This window comes from Pholcus phalangioides, unplaced genomic scaffold (assembly GCF_987345545.1).
Source record: "Pholcus phalangioides strain wild (caught in Gottingen) unplaced genomic scaffold, Ppha-v1.0 ptg000018l_1, whole genome shotgun sequence".
NCBI classification, from domain to species: domain Eukaryota; kingdom Metazoa; phylum Arthropoda; class Arachnida; order Araneae; family Pholcidae; genus Pholcus; species Pholcus phalangioides.
In genome coordinates this window covers 3,715,125-3,738,498 of record NW_028301611.1, presented here as the reverse complement: position 1 = coordinate 3,738,498, position 23,374 = coordinate 3,715,125, and the positions used below count along the sequence as shown (strand labels likewise).

Sequence of the window (23,374 nt, the reverse complement as noted above, 5' to 3'; positions counted from 1 at the left end):
GGTTTTTACATGATGGGAGCCTCTAGCACCACTGCCCAACATGTCCCAAATGTGAGATAATGGATTGCACTTCGCGTGTGTGGGGGTACATGACAGCATTGTGTAAGAGATACCCTCCCCAGACTCTGCAGAAGATCTCATCACAAATCCTGGTAGCAACGGACAAGAATACTACATTAGTAGTATACAAGAGGGTGCACCAGCCTTTAATTCACTGATGTGAAATGTGCAATTTCAGGCTCAGATGTCATTGAGCATCTTCAAGTCTCACTGACCTGTATAGGATTGTGAAACTTATGATTTAGTGTTACTTCTTTTTTCACTATTGAAACTTCAACGAAAAAATTTACTTTGCCGATACTGAGTGGATAGAGATAGTGCGACTCTAGGTTCTATTGTAAATATTGTTCATCTTGAGTAATAAAGTTCCCTTCAATTTGCTCCTAAATAGTTAACACTGACTGACAGGGTGTTCGTAATCAGAAAAAATAATTTTCAATAAAATTTGGAAGGGAAATTTGATAAAATGAGATTCTTTTAATGAAAAAAAACCTAAAATTTGAAATTTTTTTTAGTGAAAAATTGAATTTTTCACGTATTTTCTAAGTCACTCTTTTGGTCTTTACCCCCCCCCCCTCCTCGCTAAAAATTTATTAAAGACCATTAACTAATGGAAATCATTTCCTTCAATACTATTCTCGAAACTAAGAAAAATATATCCCACAAAATAGTTAAAATAAGAGAATCGGGTTATTCTGATCTTGGTGAATATTTAAGCTTTTGATAAGTATGGGGTTTATATGTATAGCTGAACTCTGTTTTCCCCCTTCCCAATATAGTGATAAATGATTTTCTAACACTTTTTCGATATAGAGATTGCAACAGGTTTAATTTTTGTTCATGTTGAACTTGTTCAGAGCTCCAGGTCAGGGGTTCTTAATCTATGGGTTGCTGTGGAATTCTAAAATAGGTTGTACAAATCCACTAACAGGCTGGGATTCTTAACCCGCAGGGACCCAGTCCCAGATGGACTGTTTTAAATGTTTTTATAGCATCACTGGTTTCAATTTTAAAAAACAGTTCCATGAAGCTGACCTTGTTGCTGATTTTGTCTCACGGCTGAAAAAGGTTAACCCCTGCTCTAGGTCACTCACCTACTTCCCTCCCCTCTAGACAGGCAGATTCATGGTGGGGTACACAAATTTTGCTGCCTTTCTCCCATTAATTTTCTGCACTGGGCTATAGTCTGCTAATCCCTCCTGGTTGTAAATTTGCCATTGAGTAGAAATAGAGGAGTCCGGAGAGATTCCACAGCTCACTATGTACAAGCCAGTAATGTACTGTTAAGTCCACAAACAACTTCTACCAAGAAAATTACCATTTTAGTTAACTATTTTCCAACAAATTTTATGGAGCGAAAGAATTTCATTGTATGAAGACTATCAGCGGTAGTTCTCATCAATAAAATTTCTGATACTCGACAATTTTCTATTGTTCAATAGATATTTCCACAAGCTAAGCGTAACTACATATTCCGCTAGTCTAATTATATTTTTAAAACATTTTAGGGAAAAACACACTAGGCAGAGTTCACAGAATATAAATTACAAAAAATATTTTATTCAACAAAATTTGCTCTTGGCAAGTGCCCCCCCCCCTTTTCAAAAAACACTATAAAGAATGGAATGAAGGGAAGAAAAATATCTGCATGAATAACAGAAAATCACAACATGCTGTTCGAGCGTCGCAACATGAGAGAAATTCAGGATTATTGTTCCATACCAGTTTTTTTATACAAAATAAGGAAACCAGCAATGGTCGATGTTGAGATGTTCTTTTAAAAAAGAGAATGTCCTACAAAAGAAATTGGTTGTATGTTTTTATACAAGTTTCACAGTTCTGACTTTTTCTTCTTGCCAGACCTGTCCCAGCCATTCAGTTCATTGGTGGCTTTCTTGGCTATGAACTTGATAAAGTTGTCGAGATCCCGGCCACCCTGTATTTAAGAATTTATGAGAAATCAATGTTTATGATAAGTAAAGCATTTCACATTGCAACACAACTTGATAATGAATATTTAATACAAGACATTAATGACACCCCCCTTGCTCCATTGAAAATAGACGCTAAATTAAGTGGTCATTATATCAAAAGGGAAATATAAGATAGTAGTTAAGTAAAAATACCAACTTTGACTTATAAGGAAAGGATCCCAAAATGACTCGTTCTCAAAAAATTAAAAAAATTAAGTGCATCTTGCCCAGAACCACTTGAAATCAAAAAAATTAATGGCAGAGTAATTATTAAAGCCGCAAAAAAGTTAAAAATGACCAGTTGGCTACTCGTCAACTCCCACACTTTGTGGCAGCATGTATAAAAAAGCTTTCCACTCTCCTCCAGCTTTCCTCTTTAAAAAAACTAATTTTTTTCTTTGTGCTGTACCTGTTCATGTGTGTGCATGATGTCACTAACACTCTAGGGTTACTGGATTTTAATTCATTCTTGGCTTCTTTGATGTTCAAAATATAAATATTGAGTGACCAATAATTCCAGATTTTTATATTTTTGTGCAGATTTTAATAAGTAAAATCAATGGAAACTCTTTTCAAAACTTTAATGATGTCACCTTGGGACCCTTTCCTTGTCGGAACTTGGTTGTTCGTACTGGTTGTTGTAATGGAATTGTTACTATAACATAGGGTAGGTTATAGCAAGGTGTTAACTGTAATTAAAAATTAAATTTGAAAAATTTTTGAAGAATGTTAGAGGTGCCCACGTCAAGTAGATAAGAATCTAAAGTGAAACTACTGGCAGATGCCCAAATTTTTTCACTTCGTATCATGATTTGAGTCTGCCTGCTCTCTGTGGAGAGACTTGAATGGGAGACTGGCTACCATCCATACATCAAAAGTTGGAAAACCACTAAACTTCCTGACCACCACCAGGCTGGGCTGCCTGTAAAAACCAGACCCAGGTCCTTGTAATGAGTAAACATTGCATTGTAAGGCTCAAGTGACTGCAAAGCAGCTTTTAAAAAATACAAAACTTGAAATTTGAAAAGATTCTTACCTCATATTTTTCAGGGTTGTCTTTGCTGTTCTTTGGAAGCCAGAATAACGTCGGAAAGCTGAAAAATAAAGTTTCACCATCAATTCATAAAACACTTAACCAATATATAAGAATTATATATTCATTCATAGAATATAGAAAATTCTCAAATTTACAGAATTAAAAAACTGAAAACCAATCAAATCTGAACAAGTTGGACATAATGAACAACAATTAAACCTGTTGCAATCTCTATATCGAAAATGTGTTAAATGATTTTCTAGCACTAAATTGGAAAGGGGGAACAATCAGAGTTCAGCTGTACATATAAACCCCATACTTATCAAAAACTTAAATATTAACCAAGATCAGAATAACCTAGTTCTCTATTTTATTTTAACTATTTTGTGAGACATATTTTTCTTTGATTTCTTAGTTTCGAGAATAGTATTGAAGGAAATGATTTCCATTAATTAATGGTCTTTAATAAATTTTTAGCAAGGGCGGGTGGTAAATATTCATCATCCTGAAACTTCACAATATTCAGGTGGCAACAGTAAAAATTTATTTTACCAAGAAATTGAGAATTTAAAGAATATAACAAATTGACTCAGCATACAGAAATTTAAATGTGACAATAACCCTAAGCCTTGGAAAAAAAAAAAGCTTACCCATGGACTTCAAATGGACTAGGGACATCATTAGCAGTGGCATCCATCTTGATTATCTCAACATCTTCATCTTTCATCTGCAAGATGAATTCAGGTGAAATCAAAATTAATAGAGCATTTATGGATAGTAACTATGATAAATTTATTGAGAATATAAAACAGATTTGCAATTTTTATTAAAAACGTAAAACTTCAATTCTTATAAAAAACAAAAGACATTGATATTAACTCATTTGCCATTAGCAAACGATAAACACTGAATTTTAATTGAAACAAGGTTTTCCGATAAGGTTTCAATGATGCCCTGGTTTTTTTTTAAATATCAAAACAGCGAGATTTTACCATCACTTTAATAGAAAATTTTTTTCTACATTCTTGCCATCTGATAAAAACAACGAAAAGACGATTTTCAATGTTATATGTTTTTGCTATTTTTAATGAAAATGCAAAAAGGATTTTGAAGTCAGTGAATTGTAGAAGAGTGAACAAGTATGCTATCTTGGCAAAAAGTTTTACTAAGGTGTTTTTCCTTTTCATTATTTGAACAATTCAACAAATAAACTCTGGTAATTGTTTAGCACTTTTGTAAGAAGTCTACGAAGATAATGCCATAAGATTCTAAAAAAATTACATGACCAGAATCCCTGCCTGCAACCTATTCTCACACTGTTAGTCTCAGGCCTGTTTAATATCCACTGTTACTCAAGATCCATCCTCTGAATTTAATCAAAACTACTTCAAAAGCTGTAATTACAACTGTTATTTTCAATTTAATACGATCAAAGAGATAATGTAAAGTGTGTTGGAACTTACTTTTCCTCCCAGTTCTTCGAAAGTTGGAGCCAATTTCTTGCAATGACCACACCATGGAGCATAAAATTCAATCAGAATATCTTTGGGATTGTTGACAACCAGGTCATCAAAATTTTGAGCGACAGCAACCTGATAATGGCATTTAAATATAAAAATGTTTAAAAAAATTATCACTTGATTATAAAACAAACTATCAAATAAGAATCCAAAAAAAAAATTCTTTTAGGTTTAATACACAATTAAAAATTCACAACTATAGTTACCCTTCATTTAAACTGCAAAGCATTAATATATAATTACATAAATATAATTTTCCGAGAAAAATTTTAATTTCACTTGTTTCAAGGAAATGGCATTTGATAATTATCAAATGCCACATTTCTTATGTGAATTATTCACAAATAAGAAATTCAAAGTGTATGAAGTATTAGTTAGGGAAGAATAGATTTCAATAAAGATTAAGGTCACCCAGCCAATTCTCATGAATTTCTTTTAGATATTAGCAAGACAAAATTAGGCTGTCTTATCAGGCAGGGCTACCAGCAAAAATCTGTTATGTCACGAAAATGACCAAGTCCCAAAATACTTAGCAGTAAAAAAACACTACTTTCAAGCAAATGCTACCAATAAGCTTATTGGTTGTATTTGCTCAAAAATAATGGGCTTTTATGCTGCTATATATAAGTGGCATGTGTACCTTGGGCGTTAAAAAATCTCAATGCTTTCCAAAATGTTTAAGTTTTCACCTTCACAACCTTTTTCACAGATTTTTGCTAAATATCAGGTTTTCCTGACTAAGTTGCTAGAAACTGTCAGGACAATTCACAAACCTGCAGAGATAATGGGACAAGGCTATTAATATAGAATGTATTGTAACTACATAACTATTTTTAATAGAATTCACAAACTAGCAATTAATCTACTTGAGAATACGGTTTTTCAAGCCTTGGTTCAGGATTGTTCAAGTTCACGAGATATTAGTAGAATGTTGCCACCATCCATTGCACGGAACCATTCAGCATATACATATGCTCCAAGGAGAGGAAATTTTATCTATGTCATCCGGCTAACAAGGAAAGTATCTAAAGGTGAACATCAAGAACTTATGAAAAAATTCAAGTAAATTCATCCCACCCAGAAACGAAAAATTTACAGTAGAATGCAATTATTAAAGAAACAAAAAATTAAAAATTATAGCAGTTGACTATCACCTCTTGCTTCTTTGGCAATATCTATATATAAAAGAGAGGAGAAGTTTTCCTTCTCCAGCTTCCCCCAGAAACTCTAGTAAATGTGAAACATCGTTTATACAAGCGGACGAGCCAAAATATGGAATAAATATGTAAAGCCAGGATTACACTATAAGTTTTATAAAATTTCTTTTTAAAACTTCAAAAATACAACCAATAAAGGAATTGGTTGCATTTGCTCAAATGTAATAACCTTATTGGTTAAATTTTTCAAGTTTATTAAAATGAATTTGTATGAAACTTTTATAGCGTAATCCCCATCTTAAGCTGGGATTACACTGTAAAAATTTTATAAAAGTGCTTTTATAAAAAATTTAAAAAATACAACCAATAAGCCGATTGATTACATTCAAGCAAATGCAATAGATCCATTTATTAGTTGTATTTGTCAAGTTTTATAAAAGCATGTTTACAAAACATTTATAGTGTAATCCCGGCCTATGTCAAATAACACTTTTTAAAGAAAATTTCTCTTCTCCCCACAGATGTACAAAATATTAAATTCAATGTGTTTAATTGCACATCTCCAACTCTTATAAAATTATATTTCAACAACACTTGAGAAAAATTGAATCACATTTCGAATCACTTAAAGAAACAAAACTTGGTGAAACCATTACCTTTGTGACACGACATTGGGTAAAAAAAAATTAAAACAAAATCTGACTTGAAAAAATTTCCCATCTTGGTCCGATTTTTTTCTTTGCTTTATAATTGTTTTAAAAGTTGACAGGGATATTCAACTGCTTTGTGAGATAGACTTTTGTCATTAGTTTAAAATTCTTGTTGAATTCTAAAATTTCCAGTTATTTTCTTTTACAGGAAGAACTTTTGTTGACATTATGAACGGCAGATTTGGCACAGCCAGCAATCAAAACACAAGAAAATTCTGTAGGAAATGATTGAAAGAATTTACTGTGTATGTGTACTGTATAGTCTATTGGCAGACCTGTACCCTCCAAATGCTTACAATGTGCAGTTTCTTACCCTTTGAGGATAACGCTGAAAACATTGAGAAAAATTCTGAAAAGACATATGGCTGTCAAAACAACTGCAACCCATTTCTTTTGGGGCTCACAGCATCTACGTATTCTCAGAAACATGCAATAAACAAACTACTTAAGAGTCCTCTAAATAATCAGCCAGCCAGCTCACTGGCTATTTTTGCATACATCAGCAATCATCTTAAAATTTAAGAATTTTACAGTGACGGTAAGCAATATGTTTTCACTGCATGCAAAAATTGTGAGTATTTGATACATTTCTTCAAAAAACTGAGTTTCAGTCAAAGTGAAAACTTCAAATAATTGAGGTTTTACAACAATTAAATGAATTATTTTGTGTAATTTGGATAAAATGTATAGGAACCAATTGCAGTGAAAGCCAAACAGCGTACAAATGTGAAAATTGTATAACCGAGTGACATATATAAACAAGGTTCTACTGTATTTCTTTTTTCCTTTATCTGGGCTGTACCTAATCATGTGTTTGAATGAAGTCATTTTAAGACTAGGGTTGCTATATTTTAAAATTCATTCTCAACCTCCATTGGCATTCAAAATATTAATAATTACAATTTTTCAGGTAACCTATAATAATTTCAACATATATTCTTATTTTGTGCATATTTAAATAAAACAGTAATTTTTCAAAATTTTTTTAGGGACGACACCTTTGGACAGTAAGACGGAATAACACATGACAATTTTTGACATAATTTAGAAAATTACTTCAATTATCAAATTTGTTCTTGATGATTTAGAAAAACAGCAAAGAACACACAATTAACTCAGTTTCAGTGTATTCTTAAAACATTTCGTGAATCAAAACAAATATTTTAACTTCAAAACTTCAAAAGAAAAAAGGAGAAATTCATTGGCCAGATGACTGGTTACATGTACATGTAAAATTAAAGAACCGAACAATTCAGAAATGAACCATGAATAAAAACAAACTGAGTAAGATAAACAAATTATACTCTCACCTTCACATCACCATCATTATTTTCTGGCACTGGCTCAGATTTCAGATGTGGCTCCAAGTCACCAGAGAGAAAGTCTTTCACAAATTTTTCAAAATTCTCAACACTAGGAAAAACAAATCTTGACTAGTCAAATACCCTGCAACATCTGCACTAAAATACACTATTGACCAGGTTTGTCATTTCAACTCTTTGGGAGGGGGGCACAAAACATTCAATATATTTTTTATCTTGTTTTCCCATTTCTATCATATTTTTTAAAGCCGGAAAAATCTCAAAATGACGGGCCTGCTATTTAATCATTGAAAAAACACTTGCATGCTACCAAATACTCAAAAAAAATTCCTGAACCATGAAAGCAATATTGAAACATTTTTTCAGGTAAATTTTCCCTTGGCTTAATATTAAATATGAATGCATTACCTGAAGGGGTCTTTCATGTTGAATTTCTGCATCTTGGCATTACGTGCAGCAACTAGTGGCTTGTCACCTTTCATGCTCAGGCCATAATCTTCAACTTCAGCAGAAAACTTGCTCTTGTCCGAAATGGCAAAATTGACCTTTTCTCTGTAATTTTGTGCTACTTTCATGACACGATTCCTCCAGTAATTTGTTCCTATATATAAATTTTAAAAAAAATCAGTAAAAAAAAATTTTTTTTTGGCCAAAAGAAAACTTTGGGTAACCTACACAAATAGTTTCTTACATGTCTCAATTATATCACAAGAAAACCTCCAAATAGAAATCCCTGATTTAACGTTTCACAGAATTCTGGTTTTAAAACCACCTTGGATTTTTGTCCCTTTTGAGTCCAGGTTCTTTTGTCTATCCTAGTTTGCATGTTCACTTTCCTAGCTCATTTCAGTGAGCTATTTGAGTTGATATGAAATGTTAAGATACTGTTTTATCCATTTCATAGTTTTCAATTCAGAAATTAATGCATTTAATTTTTCTATTTTGGTGTTTCGTTAAGTGTTTTAAAAATGATATTCATTGACAAAGTCAGGCCAGGATTGCACTATAAAAGTTACAAAACTTGAAAAATACAACCAATAAGCATATTAGTTTAAAACAGATTATGGTAACCGAATATTGGTTACAAGTTTTGTAAGAGCTTTTATCAACTTTAATAGAGTAATCAGTCTTTAAGACAACCCAAATCTTACCTTTTACATTCTTTACATAGTCCACATCAAAATAGACCACAATGAGAGGACTCTTGAAATCATCATGGTTGTCTTGAGTTCTGTGTCCAACTAATCCATGGCTAAAATAGACAAAACGAAAAAAATATATTAATCTAGAAAATTTATATAAATAGACTTGAAATTTTGTTTTTTAAAAAGTTATGACTTACTAATTAGACTTCACAAATGCTTCAATGGCTTTTTTCTCTGCAGCACCAGTATATTTTATTTCGCTAGATTCAAATTTGCTATGGAACTTCTTTGGGCGAAACAGGACAATCTCGCTGAAAAAAAATTATAATTTTTCAAGTAGTTTTAAAAGCAGCTTGACTACTATCGTATCAAGGGATGTGATTAGTTTCACAAATACCTGATTAATCAGCATTAATTTTCGGTCAGATCAGGATGTTACCCAATTACTTTTGAAGTAAAATAAAAAATAAAATTTTATTTTCACAGGCCAGCAAAGTTCAATTATGTAACAATTTCATTTTAAAATACTTTTCCAGTAAAGAAACAATACATGATTTTCGCCAAAAGATTTTTCAGAAAAAATGACAATGCCTTATTACTTGCAAGCAGTATTTATAACCATGTTTACTTGCTTGAGGATATTTTTTCAAATCATGAAAATGATCTAAAAGTAAAAATAAACGCGGCAAATCTAAACATGTGACCAGACAAAATCTATATGTATAAAAACGAATGTATGTGTCTGTTTGTCCTTTATGCATTACTACACCATTCATCCGATTGAGATGAAACTTTGGGAAGTTGTTGAGTACACTCCCGCGAAGGTTTCTGGCATATTTTTTCCTTCCCTTCCTTGAATTTCCATTCTTCTGAGATCATAGCAATGCGTGAAGGGTAAGCTAGTATTTTTATGAAAAGCAATCATGATGAAAAGCTGTAAAATACAAACCAATCTCAAAAGACAAATCGATGCCTAAATATAATTTGCTCAATAATATGAGAACAATTTCTCATGAATACTGGCACCCAAACTACCTGTTCCATCAACAAGATTTTTAAAACAAATACAAATTCAACTCACAAAATACATATTAATTCTATTTGATAGAAGAAAAAAAACTAAAGATTTCCTTAGATTCTAATCAAACTAACAGTTTTAACATAATGAAATTCTCAAAAAAACCATTCCTACACATTGAAAACAAAACTATTTTTATATGAAAAGAAACTTTTTATCCCTAGAGTGCTCATGTTGTATTAGTGAGATGTCACATGCTCTTATAAATTTTGCAAGATTACACGAAGGACGCATAATACTTTTCAGCCAGGAAAACATGCATTATTTAATTGTATGCGTGTGGCCATGGGAAGTATTTTTTAAAGTATATTTAAAGATTCTGTATTCTGACAGCTCCACAAACATTTAAATGTCTGAAGGCACTTGTTCAAATTTATTGTTGAATGGATTTTTTTCATGACCATGTGTGTATGAAATAGTTCAATATTTATTCCCAGATGCCAATGTAAACTTTGTATAAATCCGAGTGTTAATGCACACCAAGATTGGCAGATTGACTCCCCAGTTTTAGAGGGCTGCAAAGCTGTTTATGCACCAGGCCACTAAATACTTAAGCCCAACTCTGATCATGTGATACATCTGAGAGATGTCAAAATCACTCTCTGCATAACCAAAGCCTGTAAAAACTAACGTAACATTCAACTTTACAAATCTGAATCACGACTTAAAAAGTTAATTCCCATCATAAATATTAATGCAACAATGAAATTTATTAGTCGTAGAATCTAAAAGGATGTTTCACAAGCATTCAAGGATAAAATGCTAAAAACAGACTTACTCTTCATGCTTATATTTGCTTGCTATTGCAGGATCCACAGAATGTCCAAAGTTTGTAGATTCCCTCAGCTTATCAGCAGCTTTCATAAACTCATCTTTAAGATCACCTGAATCACTTTTGAAAAAGCCTGTAAAATAGAAAAAAAATTCATCAGGCCTGAAAAATAAAATTTTCAACAGCTCTTCTCTTGATAAAAATTGTTTTTTCGGGTTCGAAGACCATCGTCCGTTTGAGTTAGTTCTCAATGTTTCCCCAACACTAGTGGTTGGCATCATCAGGAGAATTGATAAACTGGATCAAAGTCAAGTTTTCTGGAGTCTCAGGTTGTATTTATGCACATAAGTGGCTTGAACTACATTGTTTTGCGATTGGTCAGTTGATTCTACGGCTGGCAGCATATTGTAAACAGTAATGCTGGTAGAACCTGATTGGCCGAGAGATGTGGAGCTCTTCTCTTACTGTAACTAGGTTAAAATGTTTTTATCCTTTGCATTATTGATGAAAATTTAGCTGGTTTGGCAAAATATTCAATTTTTTATTGAGTTTGGTAAAACAACACCCATATAGGTTCAGACTAAAAACTCGGACTGAACACAGATTCTCAGTGTGTGTTGACTATAAGGGACATCCAGAGAAGTTGGTGCAGTGATTTATGCTTTAAAGTGATTCATTTCTAGACTAATCTGGGGAACCATGGATAAGGATAAGACCAAGGAAGCCGCACGTGAAAAAAGATCGAGAACTACTGTTAACAATGTTGCTGAACAGTGTTCGTAAATTCATAGTTAAATTTTGTTGCTGGCTTTTTACACAACTTTTATAGATATATTGTGCACAAGAAATCATGTTTCTTTTCACCCTTCCAAAAAAGAAACATTTGCAACAAAAATGAAACAATTTTGGACACATGTACAGAAACTGCATCCTTCAACTTCACATTGACCCATGTAGAATATTTAACAGGGGAATTTTTTTCCTAATTCCTTTTGATCCAAATTAAAAACAAATCACATGCCAATATAAATAAATAGTAATCTAATAATCACATTTCTCTATATTTTGAAGCTATAGTCACTTTTTGTAATTAATCTTTTCAGCTATTACTTGTATTTGTTATCTTTGATTGGTTGCACTCAAAATGATATATTCCTAATATTCAGAATGAGTAATATTGAAATAACTGAGTTTTTTTGAAGAAAATACCACAATGAAAATATTTGTTCAAAAAAAAATTACTTCCTATAACACAATGCCTCAAAAATAAATTTATGTACTGGTTATTACCATTTTACATAATGTACATAGGTACTTGCATGTATTTTTGGTGTGAATTACTCAATTAAAATGTTTTACATTAATTGAATTTAAAATGTAACTCCATTGGTTATTAAAAACTACAAATACAATGCCACAACAGGCAAAATGTCCGAGGTGGCTGAGAAAAAAAGATGCCCATAAATATGTACCTATAGTGCTACGAACACTTTAAACTATCAATTGATTCTTAAAATTTGTGCTTATGTAATTTTTTCTAAAACTGAAAATTTACAAAAAAAATCCAGAAGCAATGACTCTTTGCTTTTAAAATTAATCCAAGTGATGAAATTTATTACCGTGCATTGGACAGATAATCTGGCTTACAAAACAAAACTTATTTGAACACTGTCTGCAGTGGATGTGCAAAACATTGTTTCCCCAACAGTTTACAAATCATTCTGTGGTGTTTGGTCAGAACATAACTCAAAAATCACATTTGAGATATAAGCATTTTCAATGTCATTTAAAAATCAAAGCATACATACAAATGCAAATGAAAATATATCAGCATGTTGTTTAGCCATATGCATATATTTGTGCATTTATCTCACTTCTAATTAATTATAATTAGCAAGACTTACTACTAGATCATAAAGGGATTTTTTTGGAGATATCATGTTCTGACCAAACACCACAGAATTGCAAAACCAGTTCAAAATTATTAAGCAACATTGTTTATAGTCTCGACAAGGACCAAGACATAAGCATATATAGACGTAAGGAGAACAGAAAATCAGGATGTGTATAGTGAACGGGAGAATGGGATGGGTAGGTTGACCCTTAACCTTTACAATGGCACTCCCGAGATATCTTTAGGGCCTTTAAAACCCTCTCAAAAGAACAACCCCAATCCTACATACCGTTGAAAGTTTTCTACTACTGATAACATGTCTTCCTTCTCCCCCGTCCTGCCAATCAACTGCCAGTAGACGAGTCAGATTTTGTTCAAAGCCTGATACCCAGAGCCTGCATTATATATATTTACATAATTTTATCTTTTCTAGCATTAATGCATAAAACCAAAGAATTTTGAAAATAAGTATAGTTTTAAACGTTTATTAAAGCTCAAAAGATTGTTTTTTTCCCATGGGGGGGGGGGGGGGAGATTTAATGAATAAATAGAAAAAAAAAAAGTTAATATTTTTAAAAATATCGTTTTACTATAATGCTTTTTTTTTTTAAATAACTTGATCCTCACGTATTCCCAAGGGATCAGCATGATCCGTCCAGGGAATTTGTTAGTGCTATTTCTAAACAGTTAAAATTTTTTAGAAATAGCATTGAAATTCTGTTGGTACTGGTATTTCATTATTGAGCAGCTGCAACTTACTAGAAATTTAAAATACCTAAATAACATATATATAAACTGAAGAGCCAAAAAAACTGGTACAGGCATGCGTATGCAAATAAAGAACCAATCAGAGTATGGCGCTGCGGTCGGCAACGCCTATATAACACAAGTACCTGGCATAGTTGTTAGATCGGTTACTGCTGCTACACAATGACAAGTTAGAGATTTAAGTGAGTTTGAACGTAGTGTTATAGTCGGCGCACAAGAGATAGGACATAGCATCTCCGAGATAGCGATGAAATTCGGATTTTCACGCATAACTATTTCACGAGTGTACCGTGAATATCGGGAATCCGGTAAAAACTTAAATCTACAACATCGCTGCGGCCGGAAAAAGATCATGCAAGAACGGGACCAACAACGACTGACGAGAATCATTAAACATGACAGACGTGCAACCTTTCCGCAAATTACTGCAGATTTCAATGCTGGGCCATCAACAAGCGTCAGGGTGTGAACCATTCAACGAAACATCATCGATATGGGCTTTCGGAGCAAAAGGCCCACCCGTGTACCCTTGATGACTGCACAACACAAAGCTTTACGCCTCGCCTGAGCCCGACATTGGACTGTTGAGGACTGGAAACATGTTGCCTGGTCTGACGAGTCTCGGTTCCAATTGCTTCGAGCTGATGGACTTGTACGGGTATGGAGACAACCTCATGAATCCATGGACCCTACATGTCAACAGGGGACTGTTCAAGCTGGTGGAGGCTCTGTGATGGTATGGGGCGAGTGCAGTTGACGTGATATGGGACCCCTGATACATCTACATAAGACTGACAGGTACGTAAGCATCCTGTCTGATCACCTGCACTCATTCATGTCCATTTCGACAGACTTGGACAATTTCAGCAGGACAATGCGACACCCCACACTTCCAGAATTGCTACAAAGTGGCTCTAGGAACACTTCTGACTTTAGACACTTCCGCTGGCCACCTAAATCTCCCAGACATGAACATTATTGAACATATCTGGGATGCCTTGCAACGTGCTGTTCGGAAGAGATCTCCACCCCCCTCTTACTCCTATGGATTTATGAACAGCCCTGCAGGATTCATGGTGTCAATTACCTCCAGCACTACTTCAGACATTAGTCGAGTCCATGCCACGTCGTGTTGCGGCACTTCTGTGTGCTTGCGGGAGCCCTACACGATATTAGACAGGTGTACCAGTCTTTTTCTCTTCAGTGTATATAGAAGTTATTTGCATATGAAGTTCTTGGTAATATATACATACATGGGGATATGTTTTTGCAAATTAATATGCATTAATAAATGTAAAACTACACATTTAAAAAAAAATGTTTAACTTGTATTTCTTTTATTTTTGATATGTATTTACCTTTTTGGGATTTTTAACACACATTTTGGGTTTCAATAATCTATATTTGACATTTTCAATGCATATTCTCAAATTTCTCTAGAGCAGCCAGAGGTTCTCAACTTTTTTTGATTTGCTGAGCCCTTTAAGGTCTAATTTCTATGGGATCCCTGTATGCCTATTTTTATTTATTCATCAGTTACTGATTTATTTATTTAAAACATTTATAACTTTTTTTTCTTCAAATTTACTGTTTTTTTTACTTTCCTTAAGCCCCTGGGGAGTGCACACTAAGCTCCAAGGGCTCCGCAGAGCACTGGTTGGGAATCGCTGCTCTAGAGCTTATTTCACTACTTTTTTAATGCATATAATCCAGGCTCTACTGATAACAGCAGAGGGAGAGAAACTACCTTTTCCCTTCGAGGTAGTATAGTATTATTACGAACAGCTCAAATAACAACTATTTTCTTCTCTTCCTTGTTTCTTATTTTGTTGGGAAGTCATTTATCAGTTCACAATCGGGGGAAAACACAATCTCGAAGACAGGTGGCAATTTCTACATGGTTGTTATTTCCAATATAGTAGTTATAATGTAGAGCAGGAAAATTTTAAAACCAAGAATGCTCAGGAAAAAACACCCAGAACAGGATAATAAAATCTATATTCTACAATTATGGTAAGTTTTATGATTTAATTATGTTTACCTATCTGGAGTTTTAAAATCGTACCAGAAATTACAACTTGAGATTTGATGCAAACCTAGTTACCAAACATTATATATGTATGTAATTAAATTGTACAAAAGAGGTTGCAAATTAAATGATTTTATCAAAACTGAAAAATACGAACACAACAGGCAGCTGAAATATATAGCTCAGCATGTAAAATATTGATTGCAAATAAGTTGAAAATTAAAATTAAAATGAAATTTATATATAATTTATTTTTATTCTCCACAATACATTTTTCACGATTCCTTTTTTGTATATGCAGACATTTAAAGGCTTCTGGAATCTTTTTTTTCCTAAGAAAAAAATTTTTATTGCTGGGGACAGACCAGATACTTGGAGTGTTTTTACAGTCGAATCCCATTATAACGAACATCAAGAGACTGGAAGAATCACTTTGTTATAACAAAATTTCGTTATAAAGGAATTCCAGGTTACCTAGCATTGTTCTTATGTAAACTTATTTGGGGGATTAGAAAAGTGTTAAAACAAGATTTTCACTATAATGGTATTTGTTAAATGGAATTCGACTGTATATTCTCTTTACAAAAATATTTAAGAACTTAAGACCAAATATAGAGATCAGATCTCCCAGCTTTTACTTGACTTAGTGTCCAACTCCAAGTGTCTGTTGCGGATGCCTGTAAAAATATTAAACATGATCCTCCAGAGAAGTGGGAGGCTAACGAGAGAGAGGACCGCAATAAACTGAACAAGTTTCCTTAAACATTGAAGTTTCAAAATTCAATATAATCTTAATCTAACATTGACAAAAGGTTTAACTCCAAAACAATTACCAAAACTATCAACACAGTAAAATCTATCTAAACATATATTTTAATTGATTTACACAAACTTACCTACGACCACAACATCATCTTTTTTCAAGTACTTTTCCACATCTTCCTCAGTTGCCAATAACTTGGAGCTTGGGCCAACTTGTGACTGCATGTACTTGACAATGCCATCTATTTTTAAAAAGTCACAATTATACAGGGAAAAAAAAATATCCAAAGCTAAGAGAATTTACAGACTGAAAATAAACCACAAAACAGTATTTTTCATTATGTCGCATTGAACAGGGAAAAGGGATGCTGCGGGTGAAAATTTTGAGAACCCCTGGTCTATACTTTATAGTTTCATTAAAAGTTGAACATTTTTTAATAAATCCCTCGATAACGATTTTTTTCTAAAAATTCTAAACCCCTATACAGGACGATAATTTTATATTTTGCTCAAAATAGCCTTGAATTTAATTTCAGCATTGTTGCTTGTTTATGTCTTGAAAGGACATCTAAGTGTTTTCCACCACATAATCACCAAAAGTGTTAATGTTGATATTGTCACTTTATATGACACAAAAACGCAATTTAATTTTATCACTCAACTAATGAATTAGTTTTCCACAGCTAATATATACTTTTCATGGATTTTATGATGATACAGTCGAATCCTGTTATAACAAACTCCAGCAGACCAGAGAAATAACTTCATTATAGCGAAATCTCGTTATAAAGGAATTTCAGGTATTTGCATTGTTCCCATGTAAACTTATCTGGGGGATTAGAAAAGTGTTCGTTAAAATGAGATTTTCGCTATAACGGTATTCGACCGTAATAACAATGTAGATTTAAAAAAGATGAATTTTGTTGCATGTGATAACAATGTTGCCTCTTAATATAACGTTATATCCCTTTACAAAAGATATTTCTTAGTCCGCAAAATATGTTAGAGTGAAGTTTCACAATATTAAAAATTAAAGCTTCTCAGAACTTGATAAGATAAACTGTACATGACCGATTAATCTTTTTTTAAATTAGCTGTTACTCATTAGCTTATCGAACAAGGACCTACAAATTAAAAATGCACCTGCTGATGAGCTGCCAAGCAGGGTTGGTAAAAAAAACCCAGGGTTTTTTTGGTTTAAACCTTTTTTTTGTTTTAAATAATATTAACATTAAAAACAATAAAACTTCTGAAAAATCACTGAATGTTTATTAATGGTAATTAACGCTTCCCATATTAATAAATATTTTACATTTTAACAAAAACCAACTTTTGCAATTTAATTATTTTTTGCTTAACTGAATGGATTACTTCATGTTTCAAAATTCTTTTAATGTTATTAATCATATATATATAACATATGTTTCCTCCAGTTACTTTCAGTATGCTTAATTAAGAAGCTATTTTGCAAAAACTATAATAAAAATTAAGTGAATATAACGTGTTTAACGAAGCATAAATAATGCAGATTAATTAGCAATGATTTACGATATACAGGACGATTATAACTAAGGTTCCGATTTCAAAACACTAAAAAAAAAAAAAAAACGATTGTCAGAATGACTTGAAAATTGACATGAATATTCCTGAAAAAATGCAATTTTATTTGGTAAAGGGAAAAAAATACTTAAAAATGTAAAATTAATGACATCATCCAACATGTGGGAAATTTGCTCGCAGAATGGAAATGATAGCCAGTCATGGCAAAATGATAACTTAATCATAGCATTGCACAATTTCATAATTCATGGAAACATCACAAAAAACAAAGTAATTGAACAAATAACTACAACTTACTTAAGAAATGTTAAATATGTTATCCACAGTGTTCTGGCTATGAGGTTGAAAGCACAAAAATTCTTGTTCAACAGATCAGAGTATGCCATGGTTACAATGTTGATGTACTTTGAAATTCAGCTTTATTAAATCAAACGCGCCCCCACGTTAATATTCCTAAGGAACTTCTAACATATAGGGGATGTGCTGGATATTACAATTCACCGAAGTTTGTAATCTGACCACTGTTTACAACATTTTGAGGTCCCCCCCCCCCCCACAGCCAGAAGTTACAAGGGTTAAGGTGCATCCTGTCGAAATAGGTCTTCAGCAGCTGCTTTGCTGGTATTGCAATGTGCATTTTGATAGAAGTTCTATCCACACACCGATGCTGTGTACCGAAATGTGATTGCACAAAATAGATTATACTGCTGGCCAAAAATTTTCAAGTTCTGACCAGTAGTTCTTATTGAATAGTTTTGGAATCAAAACTTCAAATTGTAATCACATATAACTGATTATTTTTCATAAATCTATTATACAGTAGAACCTTGATTAACTGGACTTAACAGTGTGTGTGTGAAAGTATAAAAAAAACAACTATTGAATATTAAGACTGGGAGATATACAGTACGAGATATGTTACTTCTTATGGGAAAGAAAATTAAAATGTCCGAGGTAATGCAACTACTACTACACTAGTCTTTGTCCTTTAAGGACAGCTGGTGTCTATTGGATTATAGAACCACTTGCCCCTAACATGATGGTGTCACTAGTGTTGCTGCTTCTTTGTGATGGGAAAAGAAAGCCTGTGAGATAATACACCACTACATTTAAATGCATGATGCAATCCTTATTCATGAATTTGTTAAAGATAGAGCATCAGAATGTAGCAAAAAATTAGGAAATGTGACTTTTTGAAAAAAAACCACTTATAAAATCTTGTCATTTAAAGATATACCATCAGAATGTACCCCAGGATATAAAATGTGGTAAAAATAAAATTTGGCTAATAATGAACCAATATATTTTTCAAGGAAAAGAGATATTTAGGCCACTTTGATTTTTTAAAAACACATTGTTTTAAACCCCCTAACCTTGGTTTTAAACCAAGGTGGTTTGAACCAGACAACCCTGCTGCCAAGTGACACGAAACATGGAAATTTTCATAATGCACTTCAGATAAACATTTCCTGCACCAATGATAAAAACCGGTAATAAATCGCTGCTTAGACATTTTCAAAAACACTCCCAAATTCAAAGAATGGCAGGTGAAAAAGCAGTGTAAGCACCCTTCTTGGTACCACTGGTGCTCAAAGAAGTGCAGAGTCTAATGTAACCCCCGCAAAAAGGAAATAAAAGCTTTTTGTCACAGCTCCCCTTTTTTTTCCATCCTCTACCGCACAGCAATAATCCTATAAAAATCGGAATAATCCTTAAGGCACATAGATGTAAAATAATCCTTAGGACTCACACACGTCAAATAATCCAAAATGTAAGTAATAAATTAAAATAATCCACGTGGATGAATGGGCAGTAAACTCGTACTACCGAATTTTAAAAAGAATGAATAAGAAATTAAAAATCACTAGTAAAATAAATTCAGAAGAGTTTGAAGTTACAAGGCCTCAGCCCAACAAACTATTTAATACAGTGAAAAATTTAAAAAAATCTGTGCTGAAACGCGACTGAGCAGAATATCCTGCAACAACACGCGATGGAATTGAAATGATACGTAGTTCAACAATGCATTAGTGCAGAAAACGTTTCGTCCAATCACTTACATAGGTGTATGAAAATATGCAAATCAGTGGCTACACCTATAAGCCAAATTTTGTCAACGCGGGCCTGCAACACGCAAATGGCTTTGCTCCTCAGGTCGTTAAGGGACCCCCTGTCCCTGGACTTAAATTATCAACTGTTTTCACCAGAACCAGAAACATGGCAAAATATTTCATTAAGCAGGATTAAAGCCCTAGCAGACCGAGAAGGCACTATAATCCAGTTGAAGCAGGAAGCACAGTAAAAATAAAAGTTTCCAAGGTGCCAAAGCTGGTACCTTGGAAATGCCAGCTTTGGCACTTCCAAGCTGGTACACTTCCAACCTTAACTGCATCCCACCCAGTATGGCATCCCATAACCCAACGAGTTTTCAAACTTTTTTTCCATCCATGGCATCCCCCTTACCCTAATCAAGATTTATCATGGCTCCCCAGAACAGTTCAATAGAGAGGATCTCTTCAAAAAACCTTTGGTCGCCACTCTGCAGCACCTCTGACAAAGGCTGGCACAGCACAGTTTGAAAACCTTTGCCATAACCTATGATTGAAATAATTGTTTATTAAAATTAAGATCTCAAATATCATGACTGAAATTTTTTTTAAAAATACTTACCGGCTTCTCTGGGTCCATTGTATTCAGATGAAAACTCCCCATTTCTGAATATTTTCAGAGTTGGGTAACCGCTGACACCAAACTTACTACAGGTTTCCTTACCATAGTCAGATGTACAGTCTACCTGCAATAAAAAAAAAAAACCAAGAGTCTCGCAGAAATATATTTACCTACTTAATCATAAAATACAATAAAGATAAAATATTAGACAGAAGTCTCTTACAATGCAGCGATGCCTAAAAAAGAAAAACTGAATTGAAATTTGTAAGCTGAGGTATCGCTATATTAAGTTTTTCTTCTATTTATAATCTCTAGTGAAGGTAGAGATGTTTTTCCATAAAATTATAGAAAAATAAAAGCATGAATGTTATACTGATTAAACAATTATACAGTAAAACCCCTCAGATACGGTCACCCCTCTCTTACAGTCAAATAATTTCCCTATTATATAACAAAACCATGCATTTCAAACCGTTGATCAACGGTCTTTTACAATGAATTTTTTTTATCCCCTTGGTGTGTGTAAAACAAAGGTTTTACTGTATTCAAGAAGCCATACCTTTGCTAATGGGATTGGTGGATCAGCTTTCTTCAATGCAGTAGCAGCTTTGTCATATTCTGGTGCTAATCTTTTACAATGACCACACCTATAAAATAAGAATCCGTTCTACAATAGAGATCAATTTCATGAAATACATAAACTTATTGTCAAAAGAAAAAAAAGTTTCCTCTAATATTTTACTCTATGACTTTCGTTTTAGTTAGTCCCTTCCTAAGAAATCTTATTTTAAACAAATAAACTTGGAAATTAAATATTGACAAATAACGTGTATCTGAAAACATTTTCACTGATAGTTAATCTCACATCAGGTGGTCATTAGATACTTGCACATTACCTGGAACCTGGTTGGAGAAAAAATATCAGATACCTATTTGGCGATGTTTCGGCACCATAGCAATAACAGTGTATAATTGCCAAATATAGTCTTTAGTGTCTTGTGTTGTTTAGTCAGTTTTCTTCAAGTTTAAAATTTGTGGCTTCCTTTCATTACAATAAAAATATTTTACTATTCTAAATAGTTTAAGCTTGTGATCACCACATTGGCGATATGCCAGTAACCTGACCCGATACAGTAATGATGTGTGACAACCCGAATGACAACCAGAATCATGACTGATAATTGTAATAGCTTATTTTGACATCTGCTGTGGCATATTTTAATTTTGATTCATGGCTTTGATTAATTTATGATAATGATTATTTAATTAACAAAGAAATAGTTCTTTTGTAGTCAGTACATGCTGTAAAGAACACAAGTCAGACAGGGTAATGGGGTCATATCCAATCAATTTTCACCACTCACCCGCAGGACAAACATGATTTTACAACCAAATTTACAATTTGATAATTTTAAAACAGTATCTATTGTTTCCATCTAAAACTGACACCAGGGCAGTTCTACCCCTGCTAAAATGTGCACTTGCAAGAGTTAACCAAGCATCTAGCTGGGCAGGGCCGACTTGACAGCATTATAAGCGCACCCCAACTCAGTTATTTTTTCTGGACCCTCTACACTTAGCTGCCTACCAATTCACCAACATGGGCTTATTCTGGGAAAACTAACTAGATCTTGCTATCAGTCTCATGAAGCCCCCTCCATGCTTCCCCACAACCTGGAGCAGGGCCCTTAGACTGGGATCTTTGATAGGCCGTCAAGCTAGACTGCTCACGGGTCCTTCTACCGAGAAGGATGAATAATCTATATCGTCCCATATTTTATCAGACATTCTCCCACAATATTCTGCTCAGGAACAGTGCCACATCTAGATACTTCTGCTACCTGGGACAAGCACACATTTTGGAGCCTATGCAGTGAAGCAGTTAAAAGGTGAATTCACCACTCCCTCTGTCCAGATCACCAGGCCCGCCTACTTCCCCCCTCCCCTAGTCGAGAGAAACAATTGCTCATATGACATCGCTCAACCCATGCACCTGAATGGAAGCAGGCATCTTCAGTTTCATATAGGGTGGATGCATGTATTTTCAGCTGCGAATGTAACAGACCAGCAGATCCATTGTGATGTGTAAAATAGTATTATTGAATTTCAATCCAATTTGTGACTTATTGAATTTCCCCCATATTATTTCGGATATTATACGGCTCTTGGGGAAGGGGTTGATTGCCCCCCCCCCCCGGGTGGACCCACGCCTAAAGATGACACTACAGATAGGGACCCTCCCATGGAGCTTCTTAAACGGTCCTACCCCAGGGCCGTAACTACTCTGGGGCAACCGGGCCACTGTCCCCCCCCCCCACAACGACAAAAAGATATGACTTTGCATTATAATTCTAGGAGCCACCTCCTCCCCTTCCCAAGGCATGCTACGGCCCTGCCCTACCCATACTAGGTTGGATTACCCGAGACATCCGATTCCAACCCACAGACCTATTAAGCTACATGAAAATGTGTGTTCAAAACCTGTACATTGCGCAACAAGTGAATAATATGCAATTCGGTGCACGATACTCACCAAGGGGCGAAGAACTCGACCAATATAGCGTCATGTTCGGCGACCCGGTCTTCGAAGTCCGAACCGGAATAGTCCAAGACATCACTACAAACAACGACGGACACCAACGAAAGTAGAGCCACGAATTTCAACATTGCACTGCAATGGAATTAATTACACGCACAAAATTACAAAAAGGAAAAACAAATTGCGGACCTATATTCAAAAAATTACTGTACGCTTGTATTCGAACATACAAGAGAGAGGTTAAAGTGCCGGCTCCGAGAACAGGGAGGGGGGAGACGAAAAAAAATTTACACGAAGAAGGCCCTTGTTCACTCGCCAGCCAGAGGGAGAAGAAGAAGAAAAATAACGTGGCTGCCAATCGTCGGTAGAAACTTCATCT

At 34.0% G+C, this 23,374-nt stretch overlaps 1 protein-coding gene across 1 annotated transcript; it reads right to left on the bottom strand.

The window, feature by feature from the left end:
• Window positions 1-1,600: 1,600 nt before the first annotated feature.
• ERp60 (disulfide-isomerase A3) lies at window positions 1,601-23,374 on the bottom strand. The gene is made up of 13 exons (XM_089247646.1): window positions 22,990-23,374; window positions 21,016-21,103; window positions 20,457-20,580; window positions 16,361-16,468; window positions 10,780-10,906; window positions 9,121-9,234; window positions 8,930-9,030; window positions 8,187-8,379; window positions 7,767-7,869; window positions 4,533-4,661; window positions 3,720-3,796; window positions 3,070-3,127; window positions 1,601-1,996 (listed from the first exon to the last, which is right to left on the bottom strand). Exons 1-13 carry the CDS (start codon window positions 23,121-23,123, stop codon window positions 1,892-1,894), a joined length of 1,461 nt encoding a protein of 486 aa, XP_089103772.1. The 5' UTR covers window positions 23,124-23,374; the 3' UTR covers window positions 1,601-1,891.